We start from the raw sequence: 22,782 nt of genomic DNA, 5'->3' as shown, positions 1-22,782 counted from the left end.
TTGGCATCTGCAGCAGTTTCCTAAACCTGGAGGTATTTGGAATGCAGTAGTTTGGGTGCACGTTGCTTTACACACACGGGCTGGTGTCATTTTCACCAGGAGGAGACACAGAAATAATGAACGCAGAAGGAAAAGACATTGAGACCTGATTCCTAACCAACCATCTTGGAGCTGCTTGAAGGTCTCAGATGTATGGAATGCTATGATACGCAGAATGGGCACAACATTCCATCCACACAGGAAGCACAGGAGAGATCCCAAACACGGGACTTATGCTGTTCCTTTCTAGGTGGCCTGGATCAGAAATGGCCGGGTCCAGCTGGTTGGTGCACAGCAAAGGCCCGAGTGTCCTTCTCGGGTGCCCGAGTCTCCTCCTCGGGTGCCCGAGTCTCCTCCTCGGGTGCCCAAGTGTCCTTCTCGGGTGCACGAGTCTCCTTCGCGGGTGCCCGAGTCTCCTCCTCGGGTGCCCAAGTGTCCTTCTCGGGTGCACGAGTCTCCTTCGCGGGTGCCCGAGTCTCCTCCTCGGGTGCCCAAGTGTCCTTCTCGGCCACCTTCTGTTTATTCCTCTTTTCTCGACAGGGTTACTTTGGCTCCAATGTCGCTCCATATCACATTTCCTTATGTCTTGTCACATTTCTCTGTTGGAGAGCATTTAGGTGCTAATTTGTCTCCTCTACAAGCACTTGAAACTCGGTTGAATTGAATTTCTGTTGCCTTTTCAGGTTATAGTCTATTTTTATCAGTATAAGTATGGACAATTCTATTTTCTATTAAATTGACAGCTGCAGCGTGCTGATAATTAAAATTTTACTTCCTTTTCATGGATCGTGAAGATGACATGATGTGACAAGAGGGCATCAAGCTAGCATCAAGCTAACTGGCTTCACTTTAACACACCAGTGTAACACATTGCTTGGCTTGAATGGGACGGCGTGTTAGGGTTCCCTAACAGCCTGTATTTCTGTTTCTCCTCTTCCCTGTTGACCTTAGGTAGGTGAGGCTAACCCTAACCCTCCTCTCAAACCTGGAGCTCATCTTAGCTAATTCTCTTGGACACCATGCTTTCTTCATCCACTCATCAGCAGATCATTGTGTACCACACCAGGACAGCACTTGGCTCTGGGATATCCGTTCTGTCGAGCCTCCATCAGCCTCGAGCCTCGGTAACCTTCCAGCTTTTGTTTTCCCTTCATTTTTTTTCTTGAAGCTTGAAACTGCCTTGTGAGTCAGTTTCTGCTCTTTGGGTCTAGTTTGTGGTGTTGGCATCCCAACAGGGTGATGATCACACCCCTGCAGCCACCAATAATAACAAGGACAATATTCATGTATTATGTCCTCATGTTGGGAGAAAGAAAATCCTCGAGTTTTAGGGTTTTCTTTCACTTAAAGCCACGATGAAATATCTACTTTCAGGTAGGTTTTTTAAGATCTTCTCAGCTGGGCAACTCATTTTCTCTATCTTTAGGGGGAATTTAAAGTGACATTTGTCTCAGTCCCTCTCTGAAGTGTATCGTTAGGCTCCTCTCATCTGTTGCTGCTCTCACTTCCCTCAAGTAAAGGGAGAGCTGTTTCTACCGTTTTCTACCAGAGCTTCATAGAAGATGTGGTGTGGAGCACAGACGTTAACATCTAAGGGAATTGTATCTCCTTCCTGGTTTCTAATGCCTGCTGAGAACTTGGAGCATCGTTTTTCAGCAGTTCAATACAAAGTATATACAGAACATGACAGACTTCAAGTCCTCTGAGATGATGCGTATGAGTACAGTAACAGTTGACCGATTCCTCAGTTCCTTTGTTGTTCCAACATGTTTAAGGATCAGCCTGCAAAAGTACTTTCTCCTTTGATAAAAGCATTTCCAGCTTGAGGGTTGCTTTGGACACAAAAAGAAAAAAACACTTTTCTTGAGGTTTTCTGCTTTTGACCTCCTGCTCTTCCCATCTCTGTCATTTGTGAGGCTTGACTGGGAAAGCAGGCTCCCATAAATGGTTGTGACCATGCCACCCTTGCTGTTGATGCTGGACTCAACCCTACTGTTGGAGTTACTGACAAACATTCTTTTGTAAAGTCTATCAGCTCCCTTTCTTTTGAGACATTTTCATCAGATTCATTTGTGCTGTCGTGTTGTGGACTCGAACCCTAACCCTAACCCTAACCCTAACCCTAACCCTAACCCCTAACTCTAACCCTAACCCCTAACTCTAACCCTAATCCTAACCCCTAACTCTAACCCCTAACTCTAACCCCTAATCCCTAACCCTCTAACCCTAACCCTAACCCTCTAACCCTAACCCCTAACATTAACCCTAACCCTAACCCCTAACTCTAACCCTAACCCCTAACCCCTAACTCTAACTCTAACCCTAATCCTAACCCCTAACCCCTAACTCTAACCCCCAAACCCTAACCCCCTAACTCTATCCCTAACCCTCTAACCCTAACCCTCTAACCCTAACCCCTAACATTAACCCTAACCCTAACCCCTAACTCTAACCCCCTAACTCTAATGCTAACCCTAACCCCTAACTCTAACCCCTAACCCTAACCCCTAACTCTAACCCCCTAACTCTAACGCTAACCCTAACCCCCTAACTCTAACCCCTAACCCTAACCCCTAACTCTAACCCGAACCCTAACCCCTAACGCTAACCCCCTAACTCTAATGCTAACCCTAACCCCTAACTCTAACCCCTAACCCTAACCCCTAACTCTAACCCGAACCCTAACCCCTAACCCCTAACACTAACCCTAAACCCCTAACTCTAACCCCTAACCCTAACCCTAACTCTAATCCTAACCCCCTAACTCTAACCCCTAACCCTAACCCTAACCCTAACCCCCGAACCCTAACCCCTAACACTAACCCTAACCCCCAACTCTAACCCCTAACCCCTAACTCTAATCCTAACCCCCTAACTCTAACCCCTAACTCTAACCCCTAACCCTAACCCCCGAACCCTAACCCCTAACCCTAACCCCCGAACCCTAACCCCTAACCCTAACCCCTAGCCCTAACCCTAACCCTTGCTTTTTTTGCTTCAAAATATCCTTGTTAATTGTTGCGTATATTCAAAACAGTGTTGAGATGATCAATCCTGAAATCGGAAGAGTTTAAATAGATGTAATAATGCATTAATTACTGTATAAAAGTGCTTGTTATTTACTACAGTCACTGAAAACGTTACACCAGAGAAGCAGCATCAACATCCTGCAGAGAGGATCAGGAACATTTCTGGAGGTGGGTCCTCCTATCATGGGTGACCATGTGGAAGGAGAGCAGTGATTGGCTCAAAGCATTCAACGGTAACCAATAAGGAGGTCGTTTGTTGTGACCTAGTTTCAGGTGAGTCAAGCTCAAAGTACTTTTCATAAAACGTTAAACTAAGAGGAGGTGTGCCACCACATTAGGACCCTCACGCACAAAGTGTGAAGACTAGAAAGGAAGTGGTATTCTTGTAAAACAGATAGCTACCATTTAGCCTGGAAAGACTGTCTGCTAGTTTACAAAAAGGCCCTCCGTCTTCTTTGTGACCTTAAATTCAGTAATTGAATGTACTGATAAACAACGAAAGAGGGACGAAACTTCTGGCCTGATCTTTAAAAGCTAAGTAAGATGGAAGAAACTTGAAGTTTACAAGGCAATCATCTAGAAGCAACAAGGTTCATCCATCAGCTACAGCTGGAGAAAAGCTTTAAACTAAAGGAACCTTTTTCTGTGTCTCATTCTCAATGAAAATGCTCGTTTTTCAGGTCTATTTCATTTTACCGATCAAAATTGCAGAGAATAAAAAAATGGCTTATTTCAGGATCAAAAAACCCCAGGACAAGAAAATTTAGTAGCTTTGAAAGAAAGCTTTAACACTGCTTGACCATGCTTTCAATTCTGCTTTTTACCATCCGGCCAATCCGCAGTACCAAAGAAGGACAAGAGCTACGAGAAAGGTTGTGAAACTCCAAGACCTTTTCTCTCCCCATGTCCTGACCTCAGCCCACGTTTAAAGGCCCTGAAATGCAGAACTATCTTTAAAAAAATTAAACTCCTTTGAAGTCTTGCTAATGGAAAGAAAGAAAAAAATCTTTGAAGACTGGATTCTCAGGACCTGAAGAGAGATGAACCACTCCGAAAATAAGAAGTTCAAACAGTACCTTTGGGCCCTCAGGACCAGATGGGCCGATATCCCCACGATCACCCTGCAGAGACCAGAACAGACGTGTTACAAATTTGTCAGCTGTTGATTTAAAAGGGTTGGACTTACTGACTGCATATTGTGTTCATATACTGGCTAACTAACAAACAGCTTCTTCATGTATCAGCTGCTAGCATGGTTGACATGCATTCCAAAGTTTACCGGATAAACATGATCTCACCTTTGGTCCCGGAACACCTGGCTCACCCTGCACAGATAAAACATTGGGTTAGAGTTAGGGTTAGGGTTAGAGTTAGGGTGGTTAGGGTCAGGGTCAGGGTCAGGGTTAGGGTTAGGGTTAGGGGGTTAGGGTTAGGGTCAGGGTTAGCACATTCCTTTCTATCGTTTCACATTTATTTTATTTGAATGTGAAAACCATGTAATATGCGAAGCCATGTCATCTTGAAATAAAAAGAGTATCTTCTTGTTGCAATTTGAAAAATATTATTAAACATGGAATTATGTGAGACTGATGTGGCAGAGCTTCACATCAAATTAGGATTTACCAGACCTCGTCTGTGATTCATGGAGCCTTTTTGTCTCAACCTAAATGTCATTTGAAATAACTGTATGGACTCGTGAGGAAATGCATTTACCTTCAGTCCTGGTAAAAGCTGAAGGAACAAAGGAAAAGGTTAATGTAAAAAAAAAAGGTGTCTTATGGAAAAAGGTTTGGAACTCTATAAAAACCTCAGATATGAGCTTACTCTTGAGTCTTTTCCCGGCTTTCCTGGTTCACCAGGTTTACCCTAAATGAAAAGAGAGGTTGCGTTATATTTTCCACTAAATACTCAATGCAATAGTGAGTGGATCCTCAGGTAAAACCTGAATATTCCCATGATGTCATCTTTGATTCAAAGATCTAAATCTACCATGTGTCTTTTAGCTTCCATCCCAACACACTCAATCGAGAATATTTTGCAGAGGAAGAAGCTGGTTGAGATGTTTCATTCAGGTTTTAGATCACAGCATTGTCAAAATGATCTCAGATATTGGAATCATGGACTGGTCTCTATGCTGGTTCTGCTGGACCTCAGTGCTGCTTTTGATCCAGTTGATCACAGCATCCTGTTACAGAGACTGGAACATGTGATTGGGATTAAAGGGACAGCACTAGACTGGTTTAGATCATATTTATCTGATAGATACCAGTTTGCCCATGTCCATGGTGTTCCCTCCTCATACAGTAGGGTTAGCCATGGAGTTCCCTCCTCATACAGTAGGGTTAGCCATGGGGTTCCTCAAGGTTCTGTACTCGGACCAGTCCTCTTCACCTTGTACATGCTTCCCTTAGGGAACATTATTCGGCAGCATGGGATAAATTTTCATTGTTATGCTGATGACACTCAGCTCTATTTATCCATGAAACCAGAGGAGACAGAGGAGTTAGTGAAGCTCCAGACCTGTCTTAAAGACATAAAGTCCTGGATGTCTTCAGATTTCCTCCTCCTTAACCCAGGAAAAACTGAGGTCATGGTGTTTGGTCCTGAACCTCTCAGGGATAGATTAGATCACATGATCACTCTAGATGGGATCTCATTAACATCTAGTCTCTCTGTGTCAATCAGGTATTGACCACAGAGATCACATGACTCCTGTAATGGCGTCTCTTCATTGGCTGCCCGTTAAATTTAGAATAATTTTTTAAACCCTTCTCCTGACCTACCAGGTCCTCAGAGGCCTAGCTCCATCCTACCTGGAGGAGCTAGTGACACCTTACCAGCCCAATAGACCGCTCCGCTCTCAGAATGCTGGTCTACTTGTGGTTCCCAGAGTTTCTAGGAGTAGAATGGGGGGCCAGCTGCTATGGAACCAGCTCCCTGTCCAGGCCCCCCTGCTATGGAACCAGCTCCCTGTCCAGGCCCCCCTGCCGGGGTCCAGAACCATGATCACCTCTCAGGCCTCTGTCACCCCGCTGGGTCATGGTTTCCTCTAACCCTAACCCTAACCCAACCCTAACCCTAACCCTAACCCTAACCCATCCTTAACCCTAACCCTAACCCAACCCTAACCCTAACCCAACCCTAACCCTAACCCAACCCTAACCCATCCCTAACCCTAACCCTAACCCATCCCTAACCCTAACCCATCCCTAACCCTAACCCTAACCCATCCCTAACCCTAACCCAACCCTAACCCTAACCCTAACCCTAACCCATCCCTAACCCTAACCCAACCCATATAATATGTGTTGTACTGACTAAATTGACTGAAAGGGGATGAAATGTTCTGACTATGAAGGAGAGAAATGAGGTCCAACACTCAGCTATCTGGCCATGCAGTCGGTTTTTGAAGAGTGGCGACTAAACTAAATAACGACTGTGGCAACAAGAATTTCTATGTGCAAGCGGCCCTCACACACATCACCAGAGAGGTTTCTGGGCAGGCCACGCGAGCATGTGATATCCCATGCAATGTTCCTTGTCCCTCTGCTTCAGGGACCATCAGTTATAGTCATGAGATTTGGTTTTAACAGGGCAGAGTTGCAGGTAATGTTCGTGAAAATGATCCTGCTTTTCACATTTTCATGATAAAAAGTGGACTCACAGGTGAACCGCTAGCTCCATTCAGACCTGGGGTTCCAGGGGGTCCAGGTGGCCCTGGAAGTCCTGGGGGTCCTTGTGCTCCAGGCTCACCCTGCTGAAAGACCTTGAGTTACAACCAGCCATGTTGCTGTGGATCTCACCACACTGAACATGCTAAGCACAACAAGCACACCGCAAAGACATGCAGAAGGGGATGTTCAGAGACGAGGGTTAGCAGCAGGGGTTAGCAGCAGGGGTTAGCCGCAAGGGTTAGCAGCAGGGGTTAGCAGCAAGGGTTAGCAGCAGGGGTTAGCAGCAAGGGTTAGCAGCAAGGGTTAGCAGCAGGGGTTAGCAGCAGGGGTTAGCCGCAAGGGTTAGCAGCAGGGGTTAGCCGCAAGGGTTAGCAGCAGGGGTTAGCAGCAAGGGTTAGCAGCAAGGGTTAGCAGCAAGGGTTAGCAGCAGGGGTTAGCAGCAGGGGTAGCAGCAAGGGTTAGCAGCAAGGGTTAGCAGCAAGGGTTAGCAGCAAGGGTTAGCAGCAAGGGTTAGCAGCAGGGGTTAGCAGCAAGGGTTAGCAGCAGGGGTTAGCAGCAAGGGTTAGCAAGGACCAACTGCTCTCCTAAGTGATCGTGTGGCTAGATTCCCGTGGTTGAATGGTGCCATCTATAAGTGTTAGCTAATACTGTTGAGGGGCTACACTAAGAGAAGCTGCAGAGCCTGATGAGCACCAGTATGAGAGGAACAATCACCTCAGTAAATGAGAGGGCAGCCGGGACACTTACAGTTATGGAGATGAATTAGATGAATTTCATATTCACAAAATGTGGCTTCGGTACAAAAGTATTTGAATGATTCTCTCGATTCTTCATTTTTTGGTTATTTTTCAGTATTTCAGATTGTCAGAGGCTCCCGACTGTCAACTCGTTTTTATATTATTTTAAATCAATTTTGACAAAGATTCCCGGGGCTTCTCTTAATTAGCTGTGAGCAATATTTTAGATCTTTTTATTCTAATTACTGATAAGAAGATGTAGTTTAGTGAGCATAAAGAGGGCAGAGCCTCCTCTAGGGGCAGAATGCTGGAGAAGCCACAATCACTTCACTCTTATTCTTGTGATTATGAGCCAAAATAAAGAAAAAACAAACTTTAAAAAAAGATTCTGTTGGTATTTCATTTATTTGATATTGTAGAAAAGGCTCAGATGGTCAGGTGGATACATGCGTGGAAGTTTGACGTGAACTTCATGACCACATTTCATTTTGGGATACTTTATCTTTGTTTTTGTAAAAACTAGTGGAGACAATCCAACCGATTTTTATACTTTATGCCAGAGGGTGATCAATTATTGCACTTCAAGATGCTGGCGATGTAGAAGGAAAACCTGTTTTCCACCATGAATTGACCACATTATACCCCAGCAATGAATATGAGGCAGCTGAACCCTGATATCTGAGCAGAGTTCTGGAGCAGAGCAGGCATCCAACTTCAGTTACGGAAAGAAAACGCAGCAGATGCCAACAAAGCCAACCATGAATTCATTTCAAATGTTTTAGCATGTTTTAGCATGTTTTAGCATGTTTAGCCGCTGTGGTCAAAGCACCCAGAATTAACCTTTCACTATATGCATTTAATTTGGATGAAAAACTAGTTTACTAATTTCAGTGTTCTACAGAAATATGTAAGAACTAAAAGTGAATTAATTCCCATGATAATAAAATAACAAATGATGATCGGAAAAATGATTCTAGATTATTTATAAAATAGAAATTACTGCCAGGAGAGGGAGACAGATAATCCAAACATAAAAATAACAGGTGTGTGTGTGTGGGTGTGTGTGTGTGTGTCTCGGGGGGTTGTTCAAACTAGTTTGAAAACTGACACATTTAAAGTTAGGGAGCTATTATTTTGGGCTAGAGAAATTCTGTTTTAATGAATTTATCTATATTTCAGATGGAATCAACCCTAAATCTGAATGTTTAGCATTTATACTGTGTCTCAGTTGGTCCCAATGAGAACGTCAACCGAAGTGCTAATGCTAGCTATAGCAGCCAATAGATGCATTTAAGCAGCGTGGCAGAAAAGCTCGGCCGTTGTTGTTGAGGGTGGCAGCGGTTGGCATCCACAGGTTTGTTGTGGGGGCAAAGAGGGTTGTACCTTGAGGCGTTTTAGGATTAGAGGGCTTATTGAGGGCATGTTGCGCACGGTGATGGGCAACATCTGACATGGGCAGTCACAAAGCACGGGAAAGGTCACCAGGAGGCCAGAGAAAGGAAAAACCAGGAGAATGAAGGCAGAAAGTGGGGATATGGAGGAAAAATAGAAATAGAACATGTGAGTGAGAGGCAAGGAAACGGGAAGGCAGAGGATACAAGGTTGGAATGAAAAAGAGGCACCAGAAAAGCAGACTAAGGGCCTGGAGCCCAGGGGGGTGGTTGATGCACAGCATGGTTTGACTCTAAAATGATAACAATGAAACATTCCGATCCCATCCTGCTCCATTCTGTTGCTCACACCTACCGTGTTAATGACTTGTGTGCATCAATGCCCCCCCAGAAGGCTCAAATCAGGCCCCTAGAATGCAGTGGAGCAGAGGTGGGTGCCAGTCTTGCCACAAAGAGTGGTACAGTAAGAGGACACGTCAGACTTACTGTGGCCAACTGTCCGACACACGGCTGCACAATACGCCGCTTCTGTTGGGACGAGCAGCACGATGCAGGTTAGGGAGCTAGACATGAGCCCTGGTCCCTAACTGGTCCCTCACTGGTCCCTAGCTGGTCCCTAGCTGGTCCCTAACTGGTCCCTCACTGGTCCCTAACTGGTCCCTCACTGGTCCCTAACTGGTCCCTCACTGGTCCCTAACTGGTCCCTAACTGGTCCCTCACTGAGAGACATGAGCCCTGGTCCCTCACTGAGAGACATGAGCCCTGGTCCCTCACTGACAGACATGAGCCCTTGTCCCTCACTCACAGACATGAGCCCTGGTCCCTCACTGACAGACATGAGCCCTGGTCCCTCACTGACAGACATGAGCCCTGGTCCCTCACTGACAGACATGAGCCCTGGTCCCTCACTGAGAGACATGAGCCCTGGTCCCTCACTGAGAGATATGAGCCCTGGTCCCTCACTGACAGACATGAGCCCTGGTCCCTCACTGACAGACATGAGCCCTGGTCCCTCACTGACAGACATGAGCCCTGGTCCCTCACTGACAGACATGAGCCCTGGTCCCTCACTGAGAGACATGAGCCCTGGTCCCTCACTGAGAGACATGAGCCCTGGTCCCTCACTGAGAGACATGAGCCCTGGTCCCTCACTGACAGACATGAGCCCTGGTCCCTCACTGACACCAGCTGCCAGCAACGTGCCTCCTTTGCACATAGTATATATATTTCCATATATTGTGTAATGTAGATATGTACGATGTCAAATAGGGGCCGTTGGAAGTAAAACCCTTCCGACTTGCATTTAAAAGTCCATTTAATGGATAATTAAGTCTAATAAAGTCTTTATAATATCCATTGTAAGCTCATCTATATCATGGAAATATATACAATGTGTATTGGTCAATATAAGTCAGGACAGTTAAAGTCGGCAAGTGTGCTGCACGTCCCTCCTTGTTGCCAGCTAGCACCACGACAGCTAAAGTCAAACTCTCTCACTATTTAACCCTTGGCTCTATTTTTATTAAAAACAGGGGCCAAAGTAAATGTGTCAATCAGGAATAGAGTCTCTCATTAGTGTCTCCTTACACCTCACTAATGGATCCATCTCACTCTAAGACCTTTAGAATCAGCTGCTTCTGGCATCCTTTAAAGAAAGGTCTGCTGGTTTTGGGATTTTAGCATCAGAACGTCAGACGGTCTTTGTTGGGACTGGGACAGAGGTGTTGGGGCTCGGACAGGCCAGGACCTCTCTTTGCGGCAGTGACTTGCTGACACCCCTGCTGGGTTCTCGACCGGGTGTTTTTAGGCACCCACAAACCTTCAACGTCAGAGCCTGACTGGAGCGCAAGGCAGCCAGGGTTTTCAGGGGCAGATCCTGCACAAAGAGGCCCTGCACACCAGGGAAGAGCTCGTCTCAGTTAGTGCTGCTCACAAGTCCGGGGTCCATGTCCAACGATTTGATTACAAAAAGAAGCTGCTCCTTTCAGTCAGCGACAGGACGGTTAGAAAATGTAGACTTTATGTGGTGGGGGCGTCATTTACCAAGTCCTTGAAATGAATCCACCTTTGGAAGCGGCCTTAAGGCCCCGGGAGGCTCAGTGGGCATTTATGGCATTGATGGAAAGAATCGAATTGTTGAATTATTACCGTACATATTCCACTGAAATGCAAGAATATGTTCCAGACATGGCTGATCAAAGCTTTTATCTCCACCAATGGTCAGCGGGTGTGCTCCACCCTGAGCTTATACGCTAACCGCTGAAGACATTAAAATGGAGTCACACTGGTGGGACAAGAAGCTTCCAAATCAAAGCCGGCTGAGCTTCCACAACGCTGGAAACGGTTCCTTAGCTTCCACAATGCTGGAAATGGTTCCTTAGCTTCAACAACACTGGTTCCTTATCAAATAAAGACACTTATTTTGCACCTTGAGACTGATTTTCTGTCTCTTCTTCCTGTCCTCCCACATTCTCCTCCCTCTCTTCTCAGCCTGCTATCAGCAGGGGGTCCTGCTCAAGGTTTCTTCCTTTAATTGCCACTTGTGCTTGTTGGGGGTCCGGCCCCGGGAACCTCTTATCACCTCCAGAGGCCCAGTGGGAGACGCCTTACATGCTCCCAACTGGCCAAACCCTAAAACCTGCTGGTCACACCACCAGCAGTGGTCTGCTGACCTCCAGCATCGTTGGGTGCATCTTACATTTGGATCTGTGAAAGGTTCTGCCCAAAGATCACAGCACTGATTCAATGATTCAATGATCAATATTATGGTATATGATCAATGATTCAATGATCAATATTATGGTATATGATCAATGATTCAATGATCAATATTATGGTATATGATCAATGATTCAATGATCAATATTATGGTATATGATCAATGATTCAATGATGCCATCGGATTTAGATAAAATTCATGTTCCTGAGAAACTGGTAGAACTTAGTGTGTGTGTGTGTGTGTGTTTCTTACCCTGTGTGTATAGTCTCCACATATTCCCTGGAGAAAGAAGACAAAAATAAAAAAGGAACCTGTTTTTGCTTGGGGAAGGGGGGGGGGGGTTAGCATCACAATTGTTTCTGGAATGAAAGAGCTGTTTAGACATTTTAAATATGATCATTTGACTTGTGGGTTAAACGTGGGTCTCACATTATGTGATACGTCTACAGTGCAGAGGCACTATGGGATAGCCTTAGCCTTAGCCTTAGCCTTAGCCTTAGCCTTAGCCTCTGGGTGATAGCCTCATGTCTCACCTTCTCCCCCTTGGGTCCAGGTTCCCCCTAGAAGGCAAAAGAAGCCCAGTGGTGATGCAGACATCTCACAAAGATGCAGGCTGTAATCACAATCTCAAGTTTCAGGAACTTACTGGGAGTCCTTTAGGGCCTCGCTCACCCTAAATGGAAACACACCAGTAATTAGATGCTGTGATGGTTTTAGTGGTTGACCATTCATCGATGGAACCATCCAAATTAGTGACAATATGTCAACAGTTACAAGAGTCTCCTCAAACTACCGACACTGACACTCAGGCTGACATCCAGTCAGTGTGTGAGGGGCTTCTGGAGCTGTCAGAGCTCAGGAACTGATCCATAAGATGAGTAGAGGGCCCTGTGGGACACCAGCAGTCCATAAGATGAGTAGAGGGCCCTGTGGGACACCAGCAGTCCAGAAGCTGAGTAGAGGGCCCAGTGGGACACCAGCAGTCCACCCAGTACTGACCAGCCCAGAGCACCCTGAGATGGAGCTGCTGGGACACCATCAGGCAACATGGGGACATGATGTCAGTCCTCCATGTTCCTGCCAAAGCAGCCCTTCTTCCCATGGTGCATTGCAGTGTTGTGTGTTCCACAGATAAGTGCCACACAAGCACCCGGTCTTTGACGTGATGTAAGAGCAGACGGGATTAATTGGACCAGGCTGTTCCCTTCCATTGTTCTGTGGTTCAGTTCTGATGCTCAGCTTAGCCCTTTTGGAGGTGGACATGGTCACCACTGATCCGTTGACTGGTCCTCTAGGCAACAAACTGAGCTATGCTGACACCATGCTGTCAGAACCAGCATGAAGTTCTTCAGCAGTCTGAGCTACAGCAGGTGGCCTGTTGGACTGAGCCGCAACGACCCTCACGGGGTCACCACGACCCTCACGGGGTCACCACGACCCTCACGGGGTCACCACTGCCCACTAGATACTGACCTCTGCAGACCAGGAAGAGCCAGGACCAGGAACACTCATGCTTGGCCTGTTAATCATGCTATCTCTGGCCTGTGTATGTGGGTTTCTGAAGGTACTGTGAACCATCCCCACAATGTATATCAGTGTATATTGTCAGGCAGGTCTAACACAACAGGTGGTGATGCTACTGATAGCTATGCTACTGATAGCTATGCTACTGATAGCTATGCTACTGATAGCTATGCTACTCTAAATCTGTGTATGCAAACTGAAACTCTCACCACGTCTCCCTTGGCTCCATTGTGACCCTGTGTGAAAAAGATCATAGTAAGCACAACTTCTCTTAACAAATATGATCAAACCAAGACAACAAGTTGATGAATTATATTATTTCATATTTTAAAAGAAACCAATAAACTCACCGGTTTCCCATCCAACCCAATTGGACCCTGGAATAAAGGAAGAGAAGCATGAATGAAACCTCTTCAAATATTAAAGGAACAATGAGGAGCACAAAGTGTGACGTTACATCAAGTCTAGAGATTGAACCCATTCAGGTTATTCAGAAGGAAAACAAGACACATTTATCATTATTTTAAAATCAAAACTGTTGGTTCTAGTGTGACGACCCTGGCTGTGTCTTCTCTGCCTGCCTCTCCTGCCTGTTGCCTCCTCCCTTCTGCAGGCAGTGGGGGGGCCAAGTGCTGCTAAGGGGCGATCCAGCTCACCTGGACTGATCAGCTGTGAGGGCTATAAATGCTCCACAGTCTGGGCAGTCACTCTCTTGCTTGGCTCCCTCCAGGACTGCTTGGGTGTTCTGCTTTGGTTTGTTGTTTTGCATGATCAATCAGTAAATTCCCTTTTTTCTAAAATCCATCACGTGTGTTCTCCCTCATTTGTCTGATCCATGAGCTGGTTCATGACAAAATGGGGGCTCGTCCAATCGACTAGGGAAAGGATTTGATTTAGAGGGAGGAATACACTTTGGGTGATGGTGTCAGGGCTTAGTTTTGATTAAGTTTTTGTGTTCAAATTTTTTCAGAAGACCGGTGAGTTTTTCTGGGTAGGTGTTTTTGGAGTCTCACCCCCTGGTAGGTTTATCCCATGGGTTCTGTGTAGGGAACCTGTGGTGGTGAAAGTGAGTAGAGCTATATGCTCAGGTTCACGTCCAGGGGTTCCTGGAAGTGGCTGCATAGCAGGTGCTTTCCAGCCCCACTGGGTTCTGTGATTAAAAGCCTCTCACCGGTAACTGCCTGAAGACTCGGGTTGAGCTTAGTTAGGAAGATTTTTCCAGTCTGTGGTAGAGGGGTTGATGACTCTTGTTTGGAGGTACAACTGAGTATGGCTTTTCAGATTCAGATTCAGATTCAGATTCAGATTCAGAGTACTTCATTGATCCCTTTAGGGGGTGTCCATCAGGGAAATTAGCATCTCCAAAAAAACGTACAGCACTGTACAAAATTACCCACCACCATTACACACCATTAAACCTATTAAAGATAATAAAAATAGAATAAAATAAGAAATAAAATAGAATAAATTAAAAATAGAATATAAATATAAAATATAAAACTGTAGAAATGTAAATAAATGAACTGAATGAATGGATGAACTGAATGAATGGATGTCCCAGTATTATGTTATTGCAGTGTTGTTCCAGTTCTCCTGTTGGCCCTCCTCCCCCCCTGTGAGGAGCTGAACAGTCTGATGGCTCGGGGGATGAATGAGTTCCCCAGTCTGTTGGTCCTGAACCTGGGGAGGCGCAGCCTCTGGCTGATGAGGCTTCTCTGGCTGTGGATGACAGTGTGCAGAGGGTGGCGGACATTGTCCATGATGCTCCGCAGCTTGTTCCTAACCCTAACCCTAACCCTAATAGTTCTCCTCTCTGCCACTGTCGCCAGAGGTTTCAGCTTCATCCCCACCACCGAGCTGGCCCGCCTGATCAGCTTCTCCAGCCTGGAGAGGTCCGCTTTTGTCGCACTCCCCCCCCAGCACACCACAGCGTAGGACAGGATGCTGGCGACCACAGACTGGTAGAACATCCAGAGGAGTTTCCTGCAGATGTTGAAGGATCTGAGTCTCCTCAGGAAGTACATCCTGCTCTGGGTCTTCTTGTACAGCTGCCTCGTGTTGCTTGTCCAGTCCAGCCTGTTGTCCAGCCACAGCCCAAGATATTTGTAGGTCTGCACGCCCTCTAGCTCCTCTGTTCCTATCTGAACTGGCTTCTTTGGTGGAGGAGTTTATTCAGTCTCCCACTGAGGAGTTGTTTGACCAATGTACCAAAGATCAACTTTTGAAAATTGCTGAGCACTTTGGAATTGAAATCACAGATAAAAAGCTGAAAGAAACGGTAAGAGTGGCTGTGAAAGAAAAGTGAATTGAAGATAAAATATTGGTAACTAAGGAGCTGAGTAAAGAATCTTTGTTCATACCATCAGTTAGGGTGGAGTCTTTAACATTTGAGCAACACAAAGAACTTCTGAGGTTACAATTTGAACATGAAACTTTTAAACAGAATAGGGAATTGGAAATGGAAGTCATGAGGCAGAAAACTGAGAGCCAAATTTTGGCTTTAATGTTTCTGAAACCCTCAAAAATCCGAGTGTAAATGAGAAGAATGAATCATTTGTTTCCACCTGTTATTTTCTATTCCTTGACTTCAGTGAAATGTAAAATATTTGTACACTTTTTTTAAATAAGAACTTTTAAAATGAGGATGAAATACAACAAGAGAAATGATACTTACAGGAAAGCCTGGGAATCCTCTGGTTCCAGGTTGTCCCTGAGAAGAAATTGCAGTTATAGTCAAACTTTGTGTTTTTGCTGCAGCTAAAATTGGGAAGGAAACTCGGACCTCTTGGAATCCACCAACGAACATTTATGATTAACTAGAATGATCAAATCCCCCCCCCCCCCCCCCTCCTGTTTGAGGAGCTTCTGCCTGCTTCGTCCAGTAATGAGAAGCATACTATATATCCAACAAAAAATGATCTTTCAGTTTGTCCCCTGTTGTGTCCTCCTCAGTCCTAAGGAGAGCCTCCATCCCTGGACCACATGACTACAGGCCTCACGTTATGTTTGTATAATTATAAGCTTAATTATGAACATTTACTTCTCTCAGATTGCTGTGAATTCCACACTATAGAGCGCACCTGACTATAAGGTGGCCACTTTGACACATGAGGTCTTTATGGTCCACAGAAAGACGATTTGAAATGTTTCATTGCTGAAATGACATTACAGTAACATGCCGGTTAAAAAAATAACCAGCCGAGCAGCTGTTGGTCGTAAGCCTTGAAGTTAAAAGCTGCATCGTCAGCATTTCTTTGTGCGTTATCCATGACGAGGGTGTGACATGAATCACAAAAAGACTGTTCAAAACGATTCAACTCCTCGCCGCGTTACAGCATCTCTTCAACCTGTCTGCTCCCGTGCTGCTCGAGCGTCCCCTGGTGGTCATAAATGTTCATTCAAATTCAGAAAACTTTATTTATCCCGCTATTTAACCCTAACCCTCTAACCGTCTAACCCTAACCGTCTAACCCTCTAACCCTAACCCTAACCCTAACCCTCTAACCGCTAACCCTCTAACCCTAACCCTCTAACCCTAACCCTCTAACCCTAACCCCCTAACCCTCTAACCCTCTAACCCTCTAACCTCTAACCCTCTAACCCTAACCCTAACCCCTAACCCTAACCCTCTAACCCTAACTCTCTAACGCTAACCCTCTAACCCTAACGCTAACCCTCTAACCCTAACCCTCTAACCCTAACCCTCTAACCCTCTCACCCTAACCGTCTAACCCTCTAACCCTAACCCCCTAACCCTCTAACCCTAACCCTCTAACCCTAACCCTCTAACCCTCTAACCCTAACCCTCTAACCCTCTAACCCTAACCCCCTAACCTCTAACCCTAACCCTCTAACCCTAACCCTCTAACCCTCTAACCCTCTAACCCTCTCACCCTAACCCTCTAACCCTAACCCCCTAACCCTCTAACCCTAACCGTCTAACCCTCTAACCCTAACCCTCTAACCCTAACCCCCTAACCCCCTAACCCTCTAACCCAGGCATGGGCAAACTAAGGCCCGGGGGCCACACGCGGCCTGTCAAACGTTTTAATCCGGCCCGCCAAACTTGAAAAATTAAATGAATAAACCTTGTTAATGTTAAATTTTCACTGCAATTCTGGTGTTTTCCCACTAGAAAAAAGACAGTCAGGAGGAGAGTGATGGTGATATCCTGAAGGATAACAGAACTTTCAGTGCTTTAAAATAGAAATGGTTATTAATTTTTTTTAAAAAGGCACATTTTATTCATTTGATTTTAAGCGTTTTAAGACTCATTCCAAAGTCAGATATTTTGTTGTAATGCTTCTCTTCATTTTCATTTGAAATTAAAGCACATGTTTTCTCCATATCCCAAGATGTGTATTTTTTCTCCAATGAGGTGAGGTTACCAAAGCACTCCATCCATCCATCTGCTCCTGGTCCGGCCCCTTTGTCAAATGTTAGAACCCATTGTGGCCCACGAATCAAAATGTTTGCCCACCCCTGCTCTAACCCTAACCCTCTAACCCTAACCCCCTAACCCTCTAACCCTCTAACCCTAACCCTCTAACCCTAAGCAATTATTGAATCCAATGTGATGCAGGATGGTATTTCTAATGAAGAGTCCTGGGATGTCCCCTGGACTCGGTGGAGGTGGTGGGAAACGGGAGGATAATGGCTAAGCTGTCATCCATGTTGAACAACACGCCTCCCCCTACAGGACCCCCTGACAGCACTGGGCAGCTCCTTCAGGGAGCAGCTGCTCCACCCTCGCTGGGTGAAGGAGAGGTATCGCAGATCTTTCCTAACGGCTGCTGTCAGACTGCACAATAAACATAATGCCCGCTAGCACAATCTGAATATTATATATTCTGATATGTATATTGTATTGATATGTATATCCATGTGTATATTGTATACAGCCTCTGTACCACGTACAGGTATACAAGGGCCAATTATCCATTTATCTTGGATTATTGTTTGTATATATATATATATATATATATTATATATATATATATATATATATACATCCTTTTTCTGTATATCTTACACCAAATTTTATTTTATTATTTTATTTTACTTTTTCTTTTGCTGCTGCTGTTGCGCTGTAAATTTCCCCGTGTGGGACAAATAAAGGAAATGTGAATCTGAAAGAGGGAAATGACTTACAGGGGGGCCTCTTGGTCCAATGATGGACAGACCTGGCTCACCTGGTGCTCCCTGGAGACAGAAGGACAGACAGAATTAATGACAGATAGAAACTGATAATAAATGCAGGAGAGATCTCATTTCACTACTAAATGAAAAAGCACCCCATAGCTACCTTCCAGTTCCAGAAGGAACCAAAACTAAAATGAATATATAGCAACAATGTTAAATACCGTTCATGTTCATTACCGTTAAATATCGTTCATGTCCTTGTTATCGAGTAATTAAGGGTTGCTGAGAAAGATTCTGTTTGCTTCCTACTAACTTTGCTTCTGGAGTGGATATCCCCAACAATATTTAGGTGTTCCACACAGATGGATTCAAAAATCATCAAAACTCAACGCACAATATTTGCTTGAAGGTTTCCTTAAAAAATGAGACCTTCATTTTCAGAAATATAGATTTTTTACACTCAAAATCTCAGCAGTGAAGTGGAACCAGTGAGCAGCGTCTGTGGTCCAAAAGAACCGTTTTCACATTAAAGCAGAACTGTTGATGCCCTTTGACCCCCCACTTCCCCCTACAGTCCAGGATACCACAGGGGTCTGTCTGGCCCAACTCAGGTTCGAGCACGTTCCCTAAATGGGTGCTTTGGCACCACAGACCAATACCACGCCTTGCCTTGTCCATCATGGACAAGTGGTTCTAAATATTTCTGAACAAGGGCTACTTTATGAGCTAACCTTTATGGTCTCACTGCCAGTTTGGGGACAGATACTGTGTGTTACTCAGTGGCGGGGGGTCGTTTAGTCATGGGGAAAGTAGCTTAATAGCATTTGAGTTAGTTTTCACTTTTACTAAACATGGACATTAGACAAGTGAAAATCCACAAACACGTGTTCAGATTGTGTTACTGTGTTTGTAAAGGTGTAACAAGGCAACACTCCTGCCAGAACACACACATGATGTCGAATGCCGTGACTTCACATCTGAATGTCCGCTTGTTTGAGCCCACTTACAATCACATTTACGGTGGATTTGGTTTTACAAACCCAACGTCCCTTTGTCCCCCCATGCTCTGCTAAATCTAAGAATAAAAAGGACTCCGGATGGGGGGGGCAGAACTATTTACACTGTTTGCCCCCTGTCCTGTTTGGTAAAAGCACTTTATGACCAAAAGAATATTCTTCCTGTGTCTCAACAGTTATCCGCCTCAGTACATGATCCCTTGGTGCGAAACCACCCATCTATGCTAATGTTCAACACGTATTTGGTCTGGAAAACACACGAAGGGCTGCAAACGAATGATCGGTTTGTCTGCTGTAAAACATGATGTGACGAGAACATAAATGTGGCAGGATGAAGAGCCTGCAAGGACTTCAGCTGGATGGACAATGCCTGGCTCTGAAGAAGGGGACTGTCAATAATAGAAGACTTGTCTAAAGGGCTGCAATGTGCAACAGGGTTAAAGAAACCTGTTGATCCAAAACACGATGCTTAAAGATGTCCTAATAAAATAACACTTGATTTACCGAGGAGAAAAAGAGAGCCTGATAAGTAGTGTTCTAAGTTCATAAGGTCATGTTCTGGTAATGATGGTATGTAGGCCTAAACTTACCTTGTCCCCTGCTTGTCCTTTTAAGCCCTGCGATGAATCACATCAGACACAGTCACATGCAAAGAGGTGTGAAGGAGAGAGAGGAACCAATGTAAGAGACAAGGACAGGGTTCAGAGCATGCCGCTACCTCGGGACCAGTGATGAGGGACAGATGACGGGGAGGTGAACATTATGTAAATCAAATGGCCGTACGAGTGTAAGTTCACATGTGTAACACCCTCTAAGAGGACAATGTTTGTTTGCACCTTCCACAATCATCAACGAGCTACTTCACAAGTGCTTTTGAGGACAGGTAGCTGTTACCATACATGGCAGCTGACCTCCAACAGCTCAGCATGCACAATCGTTTAAATGCTCCTTCTAAAGCCTGATGAATTCATGAAAGTCTTTAGGCTGAAGACAGCTATTGTCTTCTAACCTAGAACCTGATCAACAAGTTTAACTAGTTTTCCAATACAAGCATTTTGTTGCTTTTTCCCCCTTGTTCATTTTCTTGATCGCTTTACCCCTTTCAGGGTCATGGGGAGGGCGCGGAGCCGATCCCAGGGGCATGCGGGCGATGGATGGGTACACCCTGGAGGAGTCGCCAGCTCATCGCGGGGCCCTATGTGAGCAATTGTGGGTTTGGTACCTTGCTCAAGGGTACCTCTCGCATCTCCCCTGACTACCAGAACACCCATGTCCTCTTGAACCAAGAACCCCACCCCCCCTTCTCAGCCCAGCCCTCAACAGCCCAAGCTACCAATCTGCATTTTGTTTAAAACCCATAAACATATTGTTGGCCTTTCAGGTTTTAGCTCAGGGGGATCAATATTTAATGCTATAAAAGAGATCTCTGCCGCTAATGAGTTGCTACAATCATTAGCATTGAAATGTCTGAAACAGAAGCTCTGCATTTTCTTTGCATCATTTACATGACACAGAGGTGAGAACTTACTGTCCCTCTGATAAAAATAAACCCAGTCTCATGCACAAAAGGTTGGACTCCAATTCCTATGAAGTGTAGGCACGTCCGGCGTAGTGGTGATATTAGTCACAACACAAACTAGAGCAGTAGTGGCACCCAAAACTGTCCCCACATTGAACCTGCTCTAGGTACCTTTGCACCATTGGACAAAAATCTGAAGGTGTTCTTCAACTATTTACCATGAAACAAATAACTATTTTAGCTTTTTTAAGTAGAGCTTTATTAGTAACGCAGAGTTGGTTTAATGTGCCAACAGTTGTGAAATATAGTGTGAAAACAGAACAAAAGTCAAATTCATGCAGCTCCGCTCTAAGGTGCCAAAACTGCTCTGAACCCTCAAACACAACCTGATGCACATGGCTAATAAAAATCACTACATGACATTTCATTTTCATTCAACTCTTTACCTCTTTAGATCTGATGACTTTCTGATGTCTTTGACAACATGAACATCAAAATCCATAATTTATGATACTCAAGATACAAATCCAAGGGACTCACCATTCTCCCAGGAATTCCCATACTTCCTTTGTCAGCCTATTCACCAATACACATTTAGAAGGAACAGGAGTGTTACAGGATTAGGCTCAAGACTGTGGTGGGATGCCTGACATGTTGAACGCTACAGCTTGAACCACCTCTGACATCATTTAATACAATATTAAAATCACAATCACTCACAGCCGTTACACTCGTTAAGATGTTAACATGGAATGCATCCGAAATGGCTTTGTAAGCCCTAATAAAAATTAGGAAGCTTGGTTAGTGATCCATGCAGAGTGGTGAGACCAGAGACACAGTCCATGAGACCAGAGACACAGTCCATGAGACCAGAGACACAGTCCATGAGACCAGAGAGACACAGTCCATGAGACCAGAGACACAGTCCATCAGACCAGAGACACAGTCCGTGAGACCAGAGACACAGTCCATGAGACCAGAGAGACACAGTCCATGACACCAGAGACACAGTCCATGAGACCAGATACACAGTCCATGAGACCAAGAGACACAGTCCATGAGACCAGAGACACAGTCCATGAGACCAGAGACACAGTCCATGAGACCAGAGAGACACAGTCCATGAAATCAAAGAGACGCAGTCCATGAGACCAAAGAGACGCAGTCCATGAGACCAGAGAGACGCAGTCCATGAGACCAGAGACACAGTCCATGAAACCAGAGACATAGTCCATGAGACCAGAGACACAGTCCATGAGACCAAGAGACACAGTCCATGAGACCAGAGACACAGTCTATGAGACCAAAGAGACACAGTGCATGACACCAAAGAGACGCAGTCCATGAGACCAAAGAGACGCAGTCCATGAGACCAGAGAGACACAGTCCATGAGACCAGAGACACAGTCCATGAAACCAGAGACATAGTCCATGAGACCAGAGACACAGTCCATGAGACCAGAGACACAGTCCATGAGACCAGAGACACAGTCCATGAGACCAGAGAGACGCAGTCCATGAGTCCAGAGACACAGTCCATGAGACCAGAGAGACACAGTGCATGACACCAAAGAGACGCAGTCCATGAGACCAAAGAGACGCAGTCCATGAGACCAGAGAGACGCAGTCCATGAGACCAAAGAGACGCAGTCCATGAGACCAAAGAGACGAAGTCCATGAGACACGAGAGACACAGTCCATGAAACCAAAGAGACGCAGTCCATGAGACCAAAGAGACACAGTCCATGAGACCAGAGAGACGCAGTCCATGAGACCAAAGAGACACAGTCCATGAGACCAGAGACACAGTCCATGAGACCAAAGAGACACAGTCCATGAGACCAAGAGACGCAGTCCATGAGACCAGAGACACAGTCCGTGAGACCAAAGAGACGCAGTCCATGAGACCAGAGACACAGTCCATGAGACCAGAGACACAGTCCATGAGACACGAGAGACACAGTCCATGAGACCAAGAGACGCAGTCCATGA

General features: G+C 45.4%; 1 protein-coding gene across 6 annotated transcripts in view; it reads right to left on the bottom strand.

Annotated features, from left to right (window-relative positions):
* Positions 1-22,782, bottom strand: part of col13a1 (collagen, type XIII, alpha 1) — a 100,034-nt gene that overhangs the window by 31,774 nt on the left and 45,478 nt on the right. For 3 of the 6 annotated variants that reach the window (XM_057046763.1, XM_057046766.1, XM_057046768.1), the window contains exons 4-18: positions 21,331-21,366; positions 19,862-19,888; positions 18,265-18,315; positions 15,788-15,823; positions 13,464-13,490; positions 13,323-13,349; positions 12,236-12,262; positions 12,123-12,149; positions 11,842-11,868; positions 10,690-10,761; positions 6,733-6,825; positions 4,893-4,934; positions 4,782-4,799; positions 4,367-4,393; positions 4,145-4,189 (exon numbers count right to left, since the gene is read on the bottom strand). In XM_057046763.1, the coding sequence (XP_056902743.1) occupies positions 4,145-4,189; positions 4,367-4,393; positions 4,782-4,799; positions 4,893-4,934; positions 6,733-6,825; positions 10,690-10,761; positions 11,842-11,868; positions 12,123-12,149; positions 12,236-12,262; positions 13,323-13,349; positions 13,464-13,490; positions 15,788-15,823; positions 18,265-18,315; positions 19,862-19,888; positions 21,331-21,366 (582 nt within the window). The remainder of the gene's footprint in view (positions 1-4,144; positions 4,190-4,366; positions 4,394-4,781; positions 4,800-4,892; positions 4,935-6,732; positions 6,826-10,689; positions 10,762-11,841; positions 11,869-12,122; positions 12,150-12,235; positions 12,263-13,322; positions 13,350-13,463; positions 13,491-15,787; positions 15,824-18,264; positions 18,316-19,861; positions 19,889-21,330; positions 21,367-22,782) is intronic. The other 3 variants (XM_057046765.1, XM_057046767.1, XM_057046764.1) reach the window with 2 other exon arrangements.

This window comes from Takifugu flavidus, chromosome 11 (assembly GCF_003711565.1).
Source record: "Takifugu flavidus isolate HTHZ2018 chromosome 11, ASM371156v2, whole genome shotgun sequence".
NCBI classification, from domain to species: domain Eukaryota; kingdom Metazoa; phylum Chordata; class Actinopteri; order Tetraodontiformes; family Tetraodontidae; genus Takifugu; species Takifugu flavidus.
Note: the sequence above shows the minus strand (reverse complement) of the source record. Positions and strands in the feature narration are given on the sequence as shown.